The 18,553-nt window shown below is 41.7% G+C and overlaps 1 protein-coding gene across 2 annotated transcripts in view; it reads left to right on the top strand.

The window, feature by feature from the left end:
• Window positions 1–11,722, top strand: part of arhgef40 (Rho guanine nucleotide exchange factor (GEF) 40) — a 49,274-nt gene extending 37,552 nt beyond the window's left edge. For both annotated transcript variants that reach the window (XM_085265543.1, XM_085265535.1), the window contains exons 23-27: window positions 297–477; window positions 2,372–2,482; window positions 5,285–5,394; window positions 7,879–7,922; window positions 8,100–11,722. In XM_085265543.1, coding sequence (XP_085121669.1) covers window positions 297–477; window positions 2,372–2,482; window positions 5,285–5,394; window positions 7,879–7,905 — 429 coding nt within the window. In that variant the 3' untranslated portion in view covers window positions 7,906–7,922; window positions 8,100–11,722. The remainder of the gene's footprint in view (window positions 1–296; window positions 478–2,371; window positions 2,483–5,284; window positions 5,395–7,878; window positions 7,923–8,099) is intronic.
• The last annotated feature ends 6,831 nt before the right edge of the window (window positions 11,723–18,553 follow it).

Here is an 18,553-nt window from a genome sequence, read left to right as displayed (position 1 = left end):
TGTATTTTTCTTTTGAATCACAACATCACCTGATAGAGATGTGCAAGCACAGATGACCAGTGCATACCGATGGGGCATGAAACCTTTTACCTCTCGTATTCCTTGCACAAAGGCAATGTGACGTCCAGATGTGCTCGTGTGAAAATAGAGCAGGCAAATCTCTGGTGAATTCCCAGTCATGTGTCCTGCCTTTCCCCTCACCTAAACCACATGAAGCATTTCCAGCAGTGGGATTGTGTCAGAAGCAGACTTCCTGTCATAGAGTTTGTGTGTGATTTTAACACTTCTCCATGCAGACGAATGAGATGGGCCTGACTCAGAGCGTCGGCGAGGAGGGAGTGAAGTTCGAGGTGTGGGTCCGACAGGCCCCGAGGACCAGAGACTGCATCACCCTGCAAGCGCGCGACAGGGAAGACCGAGAGGCCTGGACTCACGACATAGCCCATCTGCTGTGGACACATGCCATCAACAATACAGGTAAAGACCTTTAACTCGATAAGCAACAGCTTAGTATTCCTTCAGCAGCTTAGGAGCAATGTATATTTTAACAGTGCTGTTACAAAAACTGAAAACATTTTCCTTTTTCCTAATTTTCATTTTTTTTGTTTGCTGTTTTGCACCGTTTCAGATCATCAAACAGTTTTTAATAATCAACAAAGATAAGCTGAGTAGATGTAATATGTATTTTTTGAATGATGATTTTATTTCTTAAGGGAGGCAAAAGCTGTCAAAATCCATCTTGGCCCTGTTGTGCAAAAATAATTGCCCTCCTTTGTTAAGTCTTAGAAAGCTGAGTTCAGTTTCAAAAACCACAGCCAGGCCTGATGAATCGAGAAATGACTTCAATAGAAGTGAAGCAGGCTAAAAGGTCTCAAAAAGCAACACGTCATGTCCTGATCGAAAAGATACGGCTGATAAACAAAGTCATTGATTATGTCCGTCTGGAAACTGGTACAAAGCATTTTTAAGGTTTTGGAACTCTATGAACCACGATATGAGCCATTATTCACAAATGGTATAGCAAAGTAACTCCAACATCACATCAAAAACTCATCCAGGAGGTCACAAACAACCCCAGAAGAACATTAAAGAACTACAGGCTTCACTTGCCTCAGATAAGGTCAGAGTTCTTGATTCGACAATAAGAAAGAGACTGGATGAAAATGGCGTCCATGGGAGAGTTCAAGGAGAAAACCACAGCAGACCAAGAAGAACACAGAAAACATTTTGATGATTCCCAAAACTGTTGGGAAAATATTCTGATGAGACAGAATTTGAACTTTTTCAAGGCTTGAGTCCCGTTACATTTGCAAAAAACTAACACAGCAATTCCTAAAAATCCCATCATACCAGCACTCAGACATGGTGGTGGTAGTGTGATGGTCGGGGCTGCTTTGCTGCTTCAGGACGACTTGTTGTAACTGATGGAACCATGAATTCTGCTCTCTACCAGAAAATCCTGAACAAGAACGTGTGACCATCTAAGCTCAAGTAATTTTTTTGGAGTGATTAAGGTCATGTCAAAGCATCTCAAACTGCCCGTTAATGCTCAAAAGTCCTCCAATGTATCTGTATTACAACAATCCTGCAAAGAAGAGGTGCCAAAGCTCCTCCACAGTGATGTGAAAGTCTCGCTGCCAGTTCACCAAGACTTGAATGCAGTTCTTGATACCAAGGGTGGAGCAACCAGTTATTAGGTTTAGAGGGCACTTACTTATAGCCGTACAGGTTTGGATAACTTTTTTCTCCTTAATCAACGAAATCATTATTAAAACTTGCATTTTTCATTTACTCTGGTTATCTTTGTCCAACTTCAAACATAGTTTGCTGCTCTGAAGACAAACGGCACTGTTGATCTCTAGGTCTCCTGTATTGATTTGGATCCTTAAACAGGACATTGTGCCAAGTTGTCAGATCATAAGCAGACTATAACACTGTTCCAATCTCCTTTCATTTTCTGGACACTTGGTTAAAGTCCTTCAGACTGAGTCATCACCTTTGTTATGTGTATAAGCTATCTGGTGGCGGATGTTTAAGTAGAAATCATGTAAAAATATCCCCTCTGGCCCAGTTTGTTGTTTTGATTTTTCCAAAAAACAAGGAAGTGTTGGCCGTGAATGAAGGCGTTCTACCTTCCTTTATCCATGAAGCCTTGCGCCTCAGCATTGCTTCCTGCCATCGGCTTAGATTGCAGTATCACGCTGAATAAGTTGCTCGGCACGTTTTTAGGCGTGGTTACCTTCTGTTCAGATGGCATTGTTCTAACAAACACAATATTCTGAGCTAATAATAAAATAAAACTGGTAATATTCTACGAGCTTGCAATATATGAGGTAAACATGAAGTTATTTTTGTGCCTTTGCTCTCACAGAGTTGTGTTTGAAGGAGTCACTGTGCATGGGAGTTTCCAGTAGGCTTCTGTTGGATGCAACAGGAACTCCAGGCTCAGAGTTGGACTCCATCTACAGTCTCAGCGACAGAAGTAAGTTTAAAAAGGAACAAACCTGTAGATGTTGAGGCGCCTTGGACTTAACAAAAAAAGGTGCATGTAGAATTGGGAATGATAATGTAATATGATCTCATGTTTTGATTTCCCGGCTGTGTTAAATCGTTGTTGTGGAAACTAAGCTTATCTCGAGCGTTAAAAAGTGAGCATGTGATCTGGCGGAGGACGTTATGTTTGAGTTAGGTGCACTCCTTAGTTTGAGGCGCGCTGTTCCACATCTCGGCTCGCAGATAAAGGAAGCTGAAACCATTTTTCAGTACAACCTGTGTCCTCGGGAATTCGCCCAGTTTTATGTGACCAGATTGGATTACTGGATTGTTCGAATTTGCTCTCCGAGCTGCAAGTGATGTGGCCCTGAGATTACAGATAGGAAAGAAAACGGGTCCTGGGTGTATCTCCCCATGTGACAAGGTAATAATATGGTACACGTTTTATTTTGTTCTTATTTTCTTTCTTTCTTTTTCTTTTTTTCTTTTTTCTTTTCAATCGTGCACCCCTGGGCTTCTCTATGAATTTTTGATATTTGTCTCACACTGAGAAATTTTGAAGAGCTGTGACATGCCTGCGGAGAATATACGGCGCAGTCAAAAAGCTCAACTGTGGAAACACGTTTTACTTGTGCCATGATCAAATCCCATCACAGCCCTCGCTACTGTGTGTCTGCCTTAAACTGTTTTCAAAGCAGTGACACAAACTGTCTCACTTCCATAAACAAAATGTGCAGCCTGGCGCTCGCATGGGTGCGTTATTGAAACTGCTAGGCTAGGTTCATGTAGCCAATTTGTCCTGATCACTAACTGAGCTGGGCAAAATTCCAACATTATCCTTTAATGATCTGGATTTCAAGTCATTGTGCGGCTGAGGCCTAGTAACAAAACAACAAGTTATAAATAATAATATAAGTCCCAGATTCAGTTTTTCCTTCAGGTAAAAGTTCCACTTAGAGTGTTAAAAAGTAAAGAATTTAATAAAAAACATTTTGTCATTGTACTTTTTCTACAACTGCATATTGTTTTGTTAATTGAAGGGATCCTTTACAGGGAAGAACTATTTCCAAAGGAGCCCCCTTGTAATCCTATCCCACTTTGAGAACAAGTTAAAACTACCTGCGAATTAATCAGCACTACAATAATACATCCAGTTTTCAGCAATACTGTGATATTATCATATATACTCACTGAACATTTCATTAAGTACTACACTGTTTAGTTACACATAAATATCGAATCGGCTGATCAGATGGTAGCAGCTCAATTTAGGCGAGTAGACGTGGTCAAGACAACCTGCTGAAGGTCAAAATGAGCATGAGAATGAGAAAGAAAGGTGACTGTGAACATAGCATGGTTGTTGGTGCCGCACAGGCTGCTCTGAGTGTTTTAGAAACTGCTGATTTTCCCACACAGTCATCTCTAGGGTTCACAGAAAATGGTCCAAAAAAGAGAGAATATACATTGAGCAGCAGTTCTCTGGGTGAAAGTTCTTTGTTGATGTCAAAGGTCAGAGAAGAATGGCCAGACTCCTTTGAGCTGATAGGAAGGCAGCAGTAACTCAAAAAACAAACAAACACTCATTACAATAGAGGCAGAAGAGCATCTGTGAATGCAAAACACATCAAACCTTGAAGCAGATGGGCTACAACAGTAGAAGACCACACCAGGTGCCACTCCTGTCTGTACAACAGAAGACTATAAAAATGTTGCCTGCTGTCCGAGTCTCCATTTCTGTATTCAGATGGTAGGGTCAGAGTTTGGCTTAAACAACATGAAAGCATGTCAACGGTTCAACGCTGTGGAGCATGATTTGTCGCCACACTTTGAGCCTCTTGGTACCAACTGAGCATCATTAATACTCCACAGCCCACCTGAGTATTGTCGCTGTCCATGTCCATCCCTTTATGACAGCGTGCCATCTTCCTGCTTGTAGGGCCAATATGAACTCTCTCCACATTGAGTGTTTATTGGTCTGCAAGACTGTGTAAAAGTTACCTGGTTTAATTTCAGAAAACTTGCCGGAGAGGTAGAACACAAGCAGAGGAAGAACTCCAGTGGATTTTAATCGGTCTGTAAAAAAGCTGTTCAGTGTTTAAGCAGTAAGAGAAATTTAGAGACTCCCGAGTGCATGGAGGACAAAGCCTTAGAGACAATGGATACATATGGGGTGGTTAGTAACAGGTTCACAGCATGCTGCTGAATGAACAACGCAATCTGATACTAGTAATTGTATCACATGTCAAACTGCATTTTTCAAAAAGGGTGTAGGCACATAGTTCCATAAAACAATAAAAAATAAATAAAATCACAGTACCTAATCTAAAGTACAGTCCTTTAGATTCCAGGGCCATCATTCAGCCTCCATCAGCCGTTGTTGTCTCAGAGCCAAAGTGATTTCTCATTCATGGCCCAGTGTAATGCACATACTGCTCACCAGGTGTCTCATTGAGTGCAGCAGTTCAGAATTTCAATGCATGAATTGTCCTGTGGGACAGAACACAGCGTTAGAAATTCATTGAACAGGATGGGAAAAATGCCATCTCACTCTGACTCCTCTCTCTTTGTTTCTGGCGTTCGTGCGCTCCATCTCTTTTTTCCTTTCAGGAAAGTGTTATAACACGAGCGCCGTTAAACCGCGAACGTGCACAAGGTTAAAAACGCAGCTGTTCCATGCATGTGCATTTTACTCAAAACGCAGGAAGGCGTTATTATTAAATGTGATTGTTTTAACTGTGTCTGGCACAGACCTCTGTCACACAGCCCCACTCTCTCTGCCTGTCCCCTTCAGTCCACAGTAGCTGTTCAGACACTTCTTCTGTCGGGAGTCAGAAGGAGGGGGGATCTCCAGCGTCTGGGAGGGACCCCAGGAGAAGCTCTGGATCAACAAGCTGCTCACAGGTGGGCTAAAAAAAAGTATACACGTGTAACAAGCCCAAAAGATAACATGTGATCGCCGAGGTGAATAAAAGCTATTTTTATATCCTGTAATTACTCAACACTACACCAGTGTTTTAATATAGACTTGAAGTGAGAAATGTGCTTTTCTGCTCGCTGGAAACGAAAGTGTCTTTTTTGATCTTCTTAGGTTTTCTAGAGCCTTTTAGGAAGGGGAGCTTTGCTGAAAAAGTCCCTTTTTAAAAGCCCAGGCTTTAGTTTGCAGAGCTAAATATGGTTGTAGGCAACCCTTCTAAACTCCTACAAACATGACTTCGTCATTAGTATCAAGATGTTAGCCATGAACGCCCACAGAGTTCTGTTTCTCTTTGCCTTATTTCCTTTAATCTGTGGGCTACTGCCGGCTGAAGACATACAAATTACTCCAGAGCAAACATTTTTATTTCTAAGCATTTTTTAAAATTATTTAGCGAAGAGCAAAGAGGTGTGTTTAAAGGACACTATAGAAGAAGAGACTGTATTTAAAAGATGAACATAGCCAGCAGATTTGCCTTCTTTCTAATGGTAAGCATGGACGACTCCTGGTAGCTGAAATAACTCTGACTGTGGAAGAACATGAGAAAATGACCCATCTTGTCATTTGTTTTATGACCTTATGTCAACATTATTCTGATGGGTTTGTGGCCTGAATGGCTAGTTTCCCGTCTTATTTAATAAACCATGATGTTCACTATCTAAATTAGTTCTAGATTATAAGATGATAAACCAGAGTATGGCTTCTTGTGATTGACAGGTCACTAAACTACTCTTTGCTTGTGACACCTGCTTTTGTTTTTTTTTTATGTTTTCTAAGTGCTTTAAAACATTAGTCTACAAACATTGATTTTGCAACAATCTTAAGCCACCTTTCATCTCTTTACTTTACTTCCCATTTTCTCGCTTATCTTGTAACTTTTGAAGTGATCTTGAAGCCGGACACTGACCTATAACTTATTCGAGCGTTTAAAAAAAAAAAAAAGGCACCTAATCAGTTTTGTGTCTACACATAACCGATAAATAAGCAATGAGCCAATTTTAAATCTTTTGGGACCTTTTACTGGTGGCCTGTTACAAACAAAAATTCCAATTTCTTTAGTCGAATCTATGAAAAATGCCAGGGATATAGAATCTTTGCACCAACAAGGTGATTCCCACAGAGCTATTAGCTGAAACCCTGACATATCTCAGCTTGTTTTTGTGCAGCATGTGCTTAGAAATTTGAAGTAACTGGACAAGTCGAGGATGAAAGACAAAAAGACCTATAAACTATCTATAATAGATGAATAGTAAAGTTATTTGAGAGTCATGTGCACTAAAGACCTGACACAGCACCTGAGAGATGGGCTCAATGAAGCCTCACAGAAATGTCAAATTACACAAGAACTGGACTGATTTCCAGTCCAGTTCTTGTGTAAATGTATGAGGGGGACGCTCGATCGTGGCTTGAGGCCACATTCCAGCGAGTGGTGACAAAATAGATGGTACTTTCCTGTGTTTATAATTCCATCAGATTTTGATCTGCCATGCAATGTCATCTGAACAACATCTGACTGGCAACAGCTTCACTTTTCAGCATGACAGTGATCCCAAACACACTTCCAATACCTCGATAGTGCATCACTGTGTATTTTTCTACCAGCCATGACAGAGCCCAGACCTCAACATTACAGAAGCAGTGTGGGATTAAAGACTGACCGAGAATGAAACGAAACACAGCCAACATCTGAATAAAACCTTTGAATGTCTGCAGAACTATTCCTGAAACTATTCCTAAAGAAACGACAAGAAAGCTGCCTAAGAGTGCTCAGACTGTGCTAAAGACTAAAGGTGGTCGTACCAAATTTTGGCTTTCAAGCTCATTAGATTCCATAAACCCTTACATGCTGCATTTCCATGCACGATTACACGTTTCAGTAAATCATCGCACTTATTTCATGGTTCAAGACTTTTGCACAGCACTATGTACTTTGAATCATTTGTATGTAGCATAGTGGTGATATGGTGAAGAAAGTCATTCATTCACACTGAGCTGATCTGTGTTAAAAAGGCATCCTTTAAACCAGTCAAAGCATTTCTGTATGTTTGTAAAGTGAAAACACTGCATGAATCTGGCTGTAAGCAAACAGCAATACCTGCCTGCCATCGCCATGGTAGAGTTTAAATGAATTTGCTCAGTGTGCACACACACAAACACACACACATTCTCACAATCTCCTTATCTAGCAAACAGAATATGACAGATTAGCAAACAGACAGCGCTGGGAACAGATTGACAGACAGACGGACACACGCAGCCCAAACAGATAGGGCAAACACGCAGACAGCGATATGCACATATTCGACAACAGAGGGAGGATTTGCCGCTTGCGCACGGGTGCACGCACATTTTTGGTGTGTACGCACACTTAAGCGCCGAATGTAAAAATGCGACTGTTTCTTCCTCCTCAGAGCCAGTCTCCCTCTACAGCTGTGTGACTGTCATCTCAATAAGCGTAAGTTTACTCTGTTTATCACACGTTTCTTTTTTTTCTGCACTCTGCCACTTTACATGCGCTGCTCATGTCGCTGCATTCCCACGCTGATCGCATTTATTTTAGTCATTCTTTATTCTGGGGATTTCTGCATGTGTCACTATTAATATTTTCTTCTCTTTCTGTCGCTTCAACCAGAAACTGGACCTCAGATTTTTTTTTTTTTTTGAAGTTTTTAAACATCTCAGTTCCACCTCTGGGCGAGCCAAACTGGACTTTGAAGAGGAAGAAGACAAAATGAGAGAGAGAGAGCTCCCCCCCCCATCACCCTTTTGAACTTCTCCCACATGCTTTCTCTCCTTCCCCTTTCCCCGTCCGTCTCTTTAAAATAAATAAAGTGCCAGCAGATTAAGCGGCGCAGCACAGCACTGCTTTTCTCCACTTTTAAAACCTCCCAGCTCTGATATGACCCCCCACCAAAGAAAATCTGCATCCAAAAAGGATCAAAACTGTCCTGTTTAAATCATGACAAGCACCAGCGGGACTCTCTGCGCTCCGCCATTTTGGATCTGCCAGTCTCAGTTGCTGGCAGAGTCATTGACACCAAAGGCACTTCAGCCACACAGTGCGGCCATTGTCTGCCCCACGACTCCCCACTAGGCCAAACCACTTGGTCTGAACCACTGACTGCCTCGGCTGGCTGACTGTACGCATCACATGCTCCAGCATCTGATAATAAACGGGAAGTAATATGCAGGGCGTAAATCCACCGTTGGATTGCAGATTTAGAATGTGTTATGTTCTTTATCATTTTCATAACGCAGAATGGAGTACTGTACGCTTTTTTTCGTTTTCCCTACCTGTGTAAAAATGCGTGGCATAGCCTAGGTGCGATTGCATCTATGTAAATTAAGCAAGGGTGGTGTGAGCATATACACACGCTCACATTCACACACACAACACACAATGTCCCTCAACACATGCAGTCACTCTTATTGTTACAAGACAGTGGAGCACTGTTCACATTCTCATGCCCGCACACTCACTGTGACCAGTTTCGAGCCTGGTACAGTGACCACATCAACGACAGGCAAGGTTACATTTGAAACGCATGCTGTGAGCTTTGCCTTGATGAAGACCAGGAAGGATTTACAGCATCATATCAGACTGTTATACATTGTGTTAGAGTGTTTCATTTAAGCTAACGTGTTGTTTTTCTTTATTAACAGTGGCCACAATTTAAAGGCAAAATGGTATTTAGTCTTCTTTAAAGTGTAACTTACATCAGCAACATATTGGTGCCTTAAAAATGTTCTTCGGAGTACTGAAGAACATTGCTGTGTAAAATGCCATATTCTATATGCCAAAGGTATAAAATGGGTGACTGTGCAATGATGATTTCTGTACATTTAGTACGGGCATTCCTCATTGGAATGCTGTCTCCATAAAATGGAGAAAGGTGGGTCTGTTTGTTGTGCTAATTTGTGGTTTTACTGCTTTTATTCTTGTGGCTAGAAGACATGAACTACATCTAATTCTTTTCAGAGAATTAATTAAATCTAATCTCTTAGCTTCTTGCTTAAAGGAAGACATTTTCCTAAAATATCCCAAAACTATTATTTTCATGTTTCTCCCCCCCCCCGGTAGAAAATTACAGTTTGGAAAGTCTAGTTCAGATTGGTTGACATGGGATTCCTCAGAACTGTATTTATGTTCCCAGGGTCCTATGTTTGGCAATTCTATACTCTTTTAACGCACATCAATCCTCCTGTTGTGTTTGGGTTAGACCCACATCATATTAAGCGAATTTGGGATCCTATTATAAGCTGGGGAACAAAGGACTCTGGGAACATGGTATGACCCTGATTTCGTTATCCTGAATTTTAAAGGTATGTTGTCTGTATACAGAAATGAGAAATGGAAGGAAAGCTAGACTCAATACAGATACCTAAAATGCTGACAGTGCAGCTAAAGCTTTTTTTTTTTTTTTTTTTTTTTTAAATATACGTTCATGCATTTTTCTAAAGAATTCTTAAATCTGGAAGTCATAGTTCCAAAATCATGGTTTTCATATACTTCTGAGGGGGAATGTGGAAGTTTTAAAGAAGACATGGTGTTTTTTCTTGCTAATGCTGTTAAAATATGATAAAAAAAAATATTGCTTTATTTGATTTTGTCTTATAACACTTACTGATAATGACTGTCAGGTGATTACTTTAGCATAAAGATTGGAAACAAAGTAGCTAGCATAGTTTTGTCAGCAGGCTTAGGCTAATGTCCGCTAACCTACTGCTAGTTTGTATTCAGTAGGAATCTTCCAGGCAACTACTTTACAAGTTCTTTAAATGAAAGAAAATAGAAACTAGTCGACTAGCATAAAAGACAGAAAACCTCAGAAATAATTTAAAACTCTTTACTTTAAAGTTTCATGCTAAACATTAGCCAAACAAATATTTCATTTACATCTTAGGAGATACAATAAATACTTAATCATGTTCCTCGTTAATCAAACCATGTCTTAAATGTTGCTGAAATGTGCGCTGTATATAATATTGCAAACGCACACAACGTCAGATAAGTTTGCAGAGTTTAGCTAATCCAAGCGGTGCTAGCAACAGTAGCCTTGTTTTTTCCAGGCAGGCGTTCAAATACCAGTGGCCAAATAATGGGGTCACAGTACATGCATGGCACAAAGGTTTAGGCTTCAGACTGCCAATAAACACTGTTTGAGACAGTTTTGACTACTCGGGCCTCTGTGATGTCACCGAGAGTGGATCAAATCTTAATGTGATTTTACATTGATCATTTGCTTCCTAAAAGTTGGACACAGAAGGATTCAGCTATCAGGTTAGTGTCAAAGGGCAGCTATGTCTAGTCGACTAGTTGCATAAATCCCTAATATTTAATATTGAGATTCAAGTCAATTTTCTTATCTAACTTATACCATGAACAAAACAGTTGTTGTTTTTTCTCTAGAATGTCACATTTTTCTTTGAGATATCAAACCTCAACACTAACAGAAGACAAAGATTAGACAAGCTTGCACTTCCTGTACTACTCTGTGGAGACTTGTTGTTGGTGGGCCCATACACAAAAAGTTATGTCCTCATTCTCTGAAGTTGAAATGAATTATAAGGAAATGTGCAAAAAGATGCACAAGATACACAAAACATACCATTTTATCTCATGACACGGCCCCGAAAGGTTTCAGCATTTCACTGTGTTATTCATATTTCATGACGGCAAGCATTCAGGCAGTAAAACCAATAAACATGCACTCGCCGCTTTGATTGAGTAGCATGTGTATCAGACAATACCATGCTTAAGGTACAATATGAGACCGGCAGGTAGCGAATGCCGGCAGCAACAGGAGGTCAAGCTCATGTCTGCAGACAGCAGCAGCAGCACGTTTCATATCTGCATCCAAATTCACAAATTGCAAATGGCTATTGAGCCGTTTCTGAATCAATATGTAATTTGTTGGCTCGGAGAAGTCTGTAAACTTCATAGCCTTTAGCTGTTTGGTACATTGCATTATATTGGAAGCAATGTAATGAACACCATCTTTCATTCCTACTGCAGCATAAATTGTCATATGCAGAATCTCTCACTTTTGTATGGCACTTTGTAAGGCAGTATTAATGTATAGAAACTTCTCTCTTTATTTTTTATTTTTTTGTATGAAACACTTTGCCTGATGTTTACATTTTTTGGAAGCAATGTGGATTGTTTGACATGCATGTTGTACGTACTTGATTTTTTTTTTTTTTTAAATAAAACTGAATTAAAGTTCCCAGCCTCAACAGAGGGGGATCTGAAGAGCTGGGTGGGTGGGTGGTTTGTTGCGCTTGAACCTTTTGCAGCAGGGTGTAAACCTCAAAATGAGGCCTGTAACCTTGTAACCCCCCTCCAAAAAAAACCAAAAAATCTTGCAGTAATGAGTGCCGGGGTCTCCTGTGGAAGCCAGCTGTGCTGCTGCCTCACAAACCCCGAATGATTAGATAACTACAGTGCAGCGCCATATCAAATAGTTCCAGGGATCAAATTCTCGAAAGGAGGGGAGTGCACTTTGAGAGCATGAGTGTGTGTCCATCTGTGCATGTGAGGGACACAGAGAGAGGAATGAGAGATAAAGGCTGGGTAAAGAAGAAGGAGGAGCAGGAGGGGGGGACAGGAAGGGGCAGAACTGAGAGAGCGAGAGAAAGGGATCGACAGAAGAGAAGGACAGGAGACAGTAGGTGGGAATGATGGGAAATGAGCGAGGGCGAAGGGGCAGACAGACAGAGAGGCACAGTCAAGGGGAGAGCAGGAGCACGAGAGCGGGTGGGTGGGGGGGGTAACCAGGCAGGGGGAGGGAAAAAAAGAAGTGGAAGAATAGAAAAGGGGGGCTTATAGAAAGAGGGAGACACAAAGTAGAGTTAGAACTTTTTTCCTCCTCCTCCTTCTTCTTCTTCTTTCTTTCCTAATGTAGAGAACCAAGAGCGAGGGCCGAGAGAGCTGCAGGAAGGATGAAGGAGAGAGAGTGAGCGGGGTAAAAGGGGGGATGTTGACAAAGCAGCGAGACTGTGGCGAACAAAGAGAACGTGAAGAGAATGAGTCGGGGGAAACATCAAAGGGATTTTTCAGGCCCGGTTACCGGGACAACAGACATTTGCATGCGATTAGCTTTTTACATCATATTAAGAAGGGTTAGGGTGAGGGAGGGAGGAGGGGAGAGGGTGATGGAAGTAGGAGAAGGGTGGGGGGACTATAGATCATACACACACACACACTGTATGAGATAGTGTTAGGGGGGGAAAAGGGGAAAAAAAGGACGTTGGTCATCTCACGCGGATAAACTGACTTATAGGCAGCCAGCCAAGCGTTTCTTTTGTAAATGAGAGTGCATGTTGAGGGGGGGGGGCAGATACAGTAATATGCCAGCGCAGACATTTTGGCAAAGGGAGGTCAAAGCAGTCAGTTTTTTTTCTTTCTTTAAAAAATAAATTATTTCTTTTGATTTTTCTGCTCTGAGTAGAAGTTCGACACCAGTGATTTCAAGCACAGAGGAGGAAACTTTAAAACCTGACAAATGATTTCAGGTGTAACGGCCAGTTTTGGTTTTGTTATTGTTAGGATTTTCTCATGAAATTCAACCTTTCTCACCCTCACTTCTTCAGAAAACCATGTCCAAAATGGGCAAAACATGTCACGACAGTCAACAACATGTTGCATTCGTGCCAACTAAAGAGGACAAATGTGCCGTTTTTTTGGAAAATGTTTCCAGTTGGTCTCACAGATTACGCTTCTTTTTTCTTTTCTTTTTTCAACTGTTGCTGAAACATTTAGGCACTTAGGATGCAAGAGGTCTAAAATTGATACAAATTGCCCTAAAATCCTAAAACAACAACCGCATATGCGTGTGCGGGCTTTTGTGCGTTGTGTTTACCCACGCCGTCTAGACACAGGTACGCAGTGCACTGTCCATGCAAACACGTGGGCATCGTCACACATTTGTCACAAAACACTTTGTTGTTCGCACCCGTACGCCGCATACATCACTCTGCCAAAAAAACACACACCTCACACAACCTTCCCCGCAATCATAAAAGCCATTAAACATGTTTCTATGGGCACACACCCTCCGGCATTTTACACATGTAATATTATCCCACCATATCTCTCCTCCACCTCCCTCCTTCATTCCTTCCGTCCCTCCCTTCGCTCCTGTCTCTCCATCAATCCACACCCCCACCCCCTTTTCCTCTCCATCTCCATCCTTTTCTCTCTCCTTTTTTATCCATCCATCTTCCTCCCTCTTAATCTCCTCCTCTCCCTCCTTATATCTCACCCCTCCCTCCCCCCTTTTTTTCTTTTTATTCCCTCCCTCCTTTTTTTCTCTTTCTCTGTGGCCTGCTCTGCTCTCTCTCTGAGTGTGTGTGTGTGTGAGAGATGCTTCAGTGCCCTCAGTATTGTGGCTGCATTGTGCCAGTAGGCGTCGCCGCGACAGACGTTGTCACGGCAGCATTGTGATGGGGGGTGAGATGGTGTGTGTGTGTGTTGGGGTGAAGTGGGGGGGTGTATTACAGTATCAATACCCTGACACTGCGACAAAAAGGACAGCAGCCGTAGCCACATATCACTCCACCTCTGCACTCCTCCTCCATCACCTCCTTCTCTCCCTCCCTCCCTTCCTCCTTGTGACCCCCCCCCCCCCCCCCCGCCACCCTTCTCCCACCTCTACCTCCTCCTCCTCCACCAGCCCCCAGATCAATTCCTCCTCCCCTCCTTTCAATTGATTTGCCAACATATCTCACTGAATATGTACATATTGATCCCCTCCTCCTCCATCACCTCAGCCCCATCCCTCACTCTTTTCTCTTTCTCTCCTTCTCTTGTTTTTACTCAAACATCTATCAGATTTCATCCCCACCATCTATGCGCCCCCTCCCCATCATCCCCTCCACCCTCGCCACCTTATCTCGCTCCATCTCTCTCCCCCTTTTGCTCTCTGTTTCTCTCCCTTTCCCTCTCTCGCTCACACACACACATATACTTTCCTCATCTTTCATTTCATCTCCCCTATTCTTTACCTCTCTCTCCTTCTCTGTGCCATCTCTTCTGCCCACCCCCCACCTCCCCTCCTCACTCTTCTTTCCATTGCACCTCCCTCCTCATCTCCCTCCCTACGGCTGTTTCTCTTTTTTTTGGTTTTGTTTTGTTTTTGTATGTGTGTGTGTGTGTGTGTGTGTGTGCATCTCTGTCTCACTCACTCTCTGCATATTAATTGGTGTATTTCTGCTGCGGCGGAGAAAACAATCAAAGCGTCAGGGGCGGGTGATGATGCCATTGTGGCAGCCGCAAACACATACACATATGTAGTGTGCATACACACACACAAACACAAACAGAGAAAAAAGGGGGAGACGAGCACACACTCATACACACACACGCATACATGCACGCGCAAGGCCAAAATGCACGGAGTACAGTTGTGGGGACATCAGCAGACGGAGCTTATATGCACTTGTATACACATATATAACCTGCTGACGTGCAAAACATGCTCATGCACACGCTCGTATACACAAAGTGATTTACTATGTGCACACACTGAGGCAGGCATGCACGGCACATATGCCACAGACTTTAGTCAGTCACTCTCAGATACACAATAGCGGGCTTACAATGGCTGATCCAGGAGATATGTTCTGCGTCAGCAAAGACATTTGAATTTCCCAGCCAACATTTACCTTCAGAGCACAACACGTTTAAAATGTTAAAACCAAGGACTGGAGCTGAGAAACATTCACACTTGTGATTTCTTCTGCACGTCATGCGGAAAAGTAGGAACAGAGGTTACGCCTAAACGCTTTTTATACTACAGCTCTTGTTTGCTGAAAAGAAAGAATATGAACGCACCTGAAATGTAAAGAGAAATACTTCCCAAAGTGGCTTTTTTGTTAATGTCATATATTTTGAATTTCACTCTGGAACTCTCTTTGAGAGCTCGCGGATGAGGCGCGTGGGCTTTGTCACTCCGCATGCACCCTGGCCCACATACTGTAGATTTGACTGGCTTATTTGTTGTTGTTGTTGTCATTTGCCCTTTAACTGTTCACTCTCTAAGCCACGGTGCAGCTTGCAAGTGAACATGAGAGCACACTGCAGAAAGAAAACAAAAAAACAAAGTCTGTGTTTAACTCAGCATTTGGGAGCTTAAAATGCAGACCCAGCCGGAGCAGATAAAGCTGAGGGCAAAGATCTCCTGAAAATATTTGAGCTAAATCAAGACCTGTCAAATAACTTCTTATTTCCAGCCAAGCAATAATAGGATCTTACTTTCAGTGCAAGTTGATATAGCTCTAAAACTGATGGCATACAGTGGCTGAAAGTGTAATGAATATATATATATATATATATATATATATATATATATATATATATATATATATATATATATATATATATATATATATATAAGCATAGATTCCAGAGACTGCAACTAATTTAAAACCGGCCATTTGTGATAAACCCACCAAGAAACAAAGAAGCGGTCTTACTTTTAAAGTCCCCTCGATTCCAAATGATGTCTTGCTTTTTTGTTGCTTCCCTTTGATGTTTGACTGTGTGGAATGATGTCGAGCTTTGTGCACAGTATGACACATTTATCTGCTGAAGGGGAAAAAGTTTCTCTTTGCTTCAGTTCAGTTCAACACAAACAGGATTTGGTGACATCACAAGAATGGAAACCGAATGCAGCTTACAGTGCTGTGATGTTTAGACCGGAAACCTCCAGTAAAGATACACTGCATATGTCGTCCTGTGAAGTAGGAGACGTGCTTTGTTCAGCAGATGATGAGCTGTAAATCATCTTTAACTGCTGTTTCTTTATATTCAAAGACTGAAACACAAGGGTTTCAAAGTTATGAATAAACAGTCTCAAGGGTTTAAATTCATGTGGTTGTTCGTGGTGGTTGGTTGTAGGTTGTGAAGGTGTAGCTGCTGTATGTGTACAACCTAACTTTATAAGGGAACAGAATGCCAAAAATGCCTGTCTTTCTGGCTTATTTTGGAGGTTGTGTGCCAGCTAGCAGCACTTACTATTTCAGTCTCAGTGGAATGGCAGCACCATGCTTTAAATCAGGGGTTTTTAAACGTGTGCAAATATTCAGTGTTTGTATTTTTTCTGCTTAGTAACCCAGCTTTATTTGATAATGTTAAGTAGGTTTAAGACAGAGAAAAGTTAAAACCTAAAGAGAAAGCTCCTTTGGTCACAGTCAGTGCAACTACTTTGCAGTGTGACATAATGTAGCAGCACCGGATGAATGAAATGTACAGAAGGGCATTCTTTTGGAGTTGTTAGGGGGCTGCATGAATTGTTAACAGAGGCCACCGCTGGCCTGCTGCACTTTGAGGACTGTGGGTTTAAATGAAGCTTGAATAAAACCCGCTTGCTCTGTATCAGCGTACATCAAGAGATCATCAGCCTTGATTCTGTTGGACAAAATGAAAAGCTGTGCATAGTTGTGCTCGTTCTTTAAATGTTTCAAAGGGATCCAAACAATTACCTTTTTGATATTCAAGTCTATTTTATTTATATAGCACCAAATCACAGCAACGGTTGCCTCCAGATTCTATTATACAGAGAAAACTACAGCAACCACATGACTGAGCAAGCGTTTTGGCGACAGTGTGAAGGAAAAACTTCCTTTTAACAGGAAGAAACCTCAGGCAGAAGCAGCCTCTGGGTGGAGCAGCCATCTGCTGCAACCGGTTGGGGATGAGGGGTCAAAAACAGGACAAAGACACGCTGTGGAAGAGAGCCAGAGATTAATAATAACTAATGATTAAATGATAGAAATTGAGCTTTAAAGAGCTCACAAAACAGCTTTCTGTGTCTCCAGTGGTGACCCTACACTCCTACAAAGTCATAAAGGTCAGTGTTGTAGGCTGAAGTAAATAAAAAACCTAATTAAATAAATCTGTGTGAGTTTCTTTTGTTGTGTTTAACCACTTCTTTGTCTTGAGTTATTTATTCTAGTATGTAATCGGTTCTGTTTAGCCCCTTTTCCATTAGTACCTACTAAGATCGATTCACCACAACTCGACTCGGATCGACTGGTTTTCCATTACAATAGAGTACCACCTAATGTGCTTGGTCATCGTCATAGCAACACGGCCAAGCGTGTGACAAAGGTGAATGTCAAAGTGAAGGCATGTCTGCTGCTTGGTCTGTGGCTTTTCGTTGACTCTGGGACCAGGGGGTTGATTTTTATAGCCATTTCCCTTGTTGTCTAGTTTCAAAAATGACAGTTTTGATTTTCGTGAATGGGGCGCTCGCATGGCTCATCGAGTGACGCCACTGACCAGGCAATCGGTGGCATGGAGTCTGACGACGTCATTTTTTACTACCTGCTTGGATCACTTGGAACCACGGTCGAGCAGGTACTATTTTAGTACCTGGTACGGAGTACTATGGCCTAATGGAAAACCCTCAAAACTGTGGCAAGTTGATTTGACTAGGTACTAATGAAAAAGGCTTTTGCTTGTCAGTAGTCTGGAATCCACTGTTTTCAGGATATCGTGTTTAAATTTTGTGTGATGGCGGATATGAAAGTCAAGGTCAAAATCACACAAAATGCTCTTGTTGCTAATGTAGCTACCATAAGCTCAGTGTCAATGTCACTGTTCCCTTAAGACCTCACAGACAACAACACCGGGAATTATTATACAGGACATATCTTTAATCTAAAGAACTGAGTACACAAGTTTGTATTAATTTGGGATTTTCTGTAATATACACAGGGTCAAAAGTCTCAAAACTCACTGAAATCTTTTACTAAGGGGTTCTGAATGCTCTAGAATCTCTTTTAACCTGACTAGGCCAAGGGATGTTAACTTCTTGTTAGTGATCATGATTTACTTCAACTGGTAGTTTCTCCTTGCAGGATAAAACAGATTTGTTTGATAGCATTCTTTGCACTGACCAATACTTAGAATAATGGGAAAGTCGAAGGAATCCAGTGAAGATCTAGGTAGAAGAACTGTAGATTTACATGAGTCTGGAAGCTCTCTTTGAGCCATTTCTTAACAACTGCAGATTCCAAGATTATCAGTTCAAATGACTGTTTGTAAGTACAAGTTATTCTGATGTGTGACCATGTTGCCAA

This window comes from Mchenga conophoros, linkage group LG3, assembly GCF_057382185.1.
Source record: "Mchenga conophoros isolate Kocher_MC1m ecotype Shallow Benthic linkage group LG3, M_conophoros_male_GT1.1, whole genome shotgun sequence".
Taxonomy (NCBI): Eukaryota; Metazoa; Chordata; class Actinopteri; order Cichliformes; family Cichlidae; genus Mchenga; species Mchenga conophoros.
This window is presented reverse-complemented; position numbering and strand designations above follow the sequence as displayed.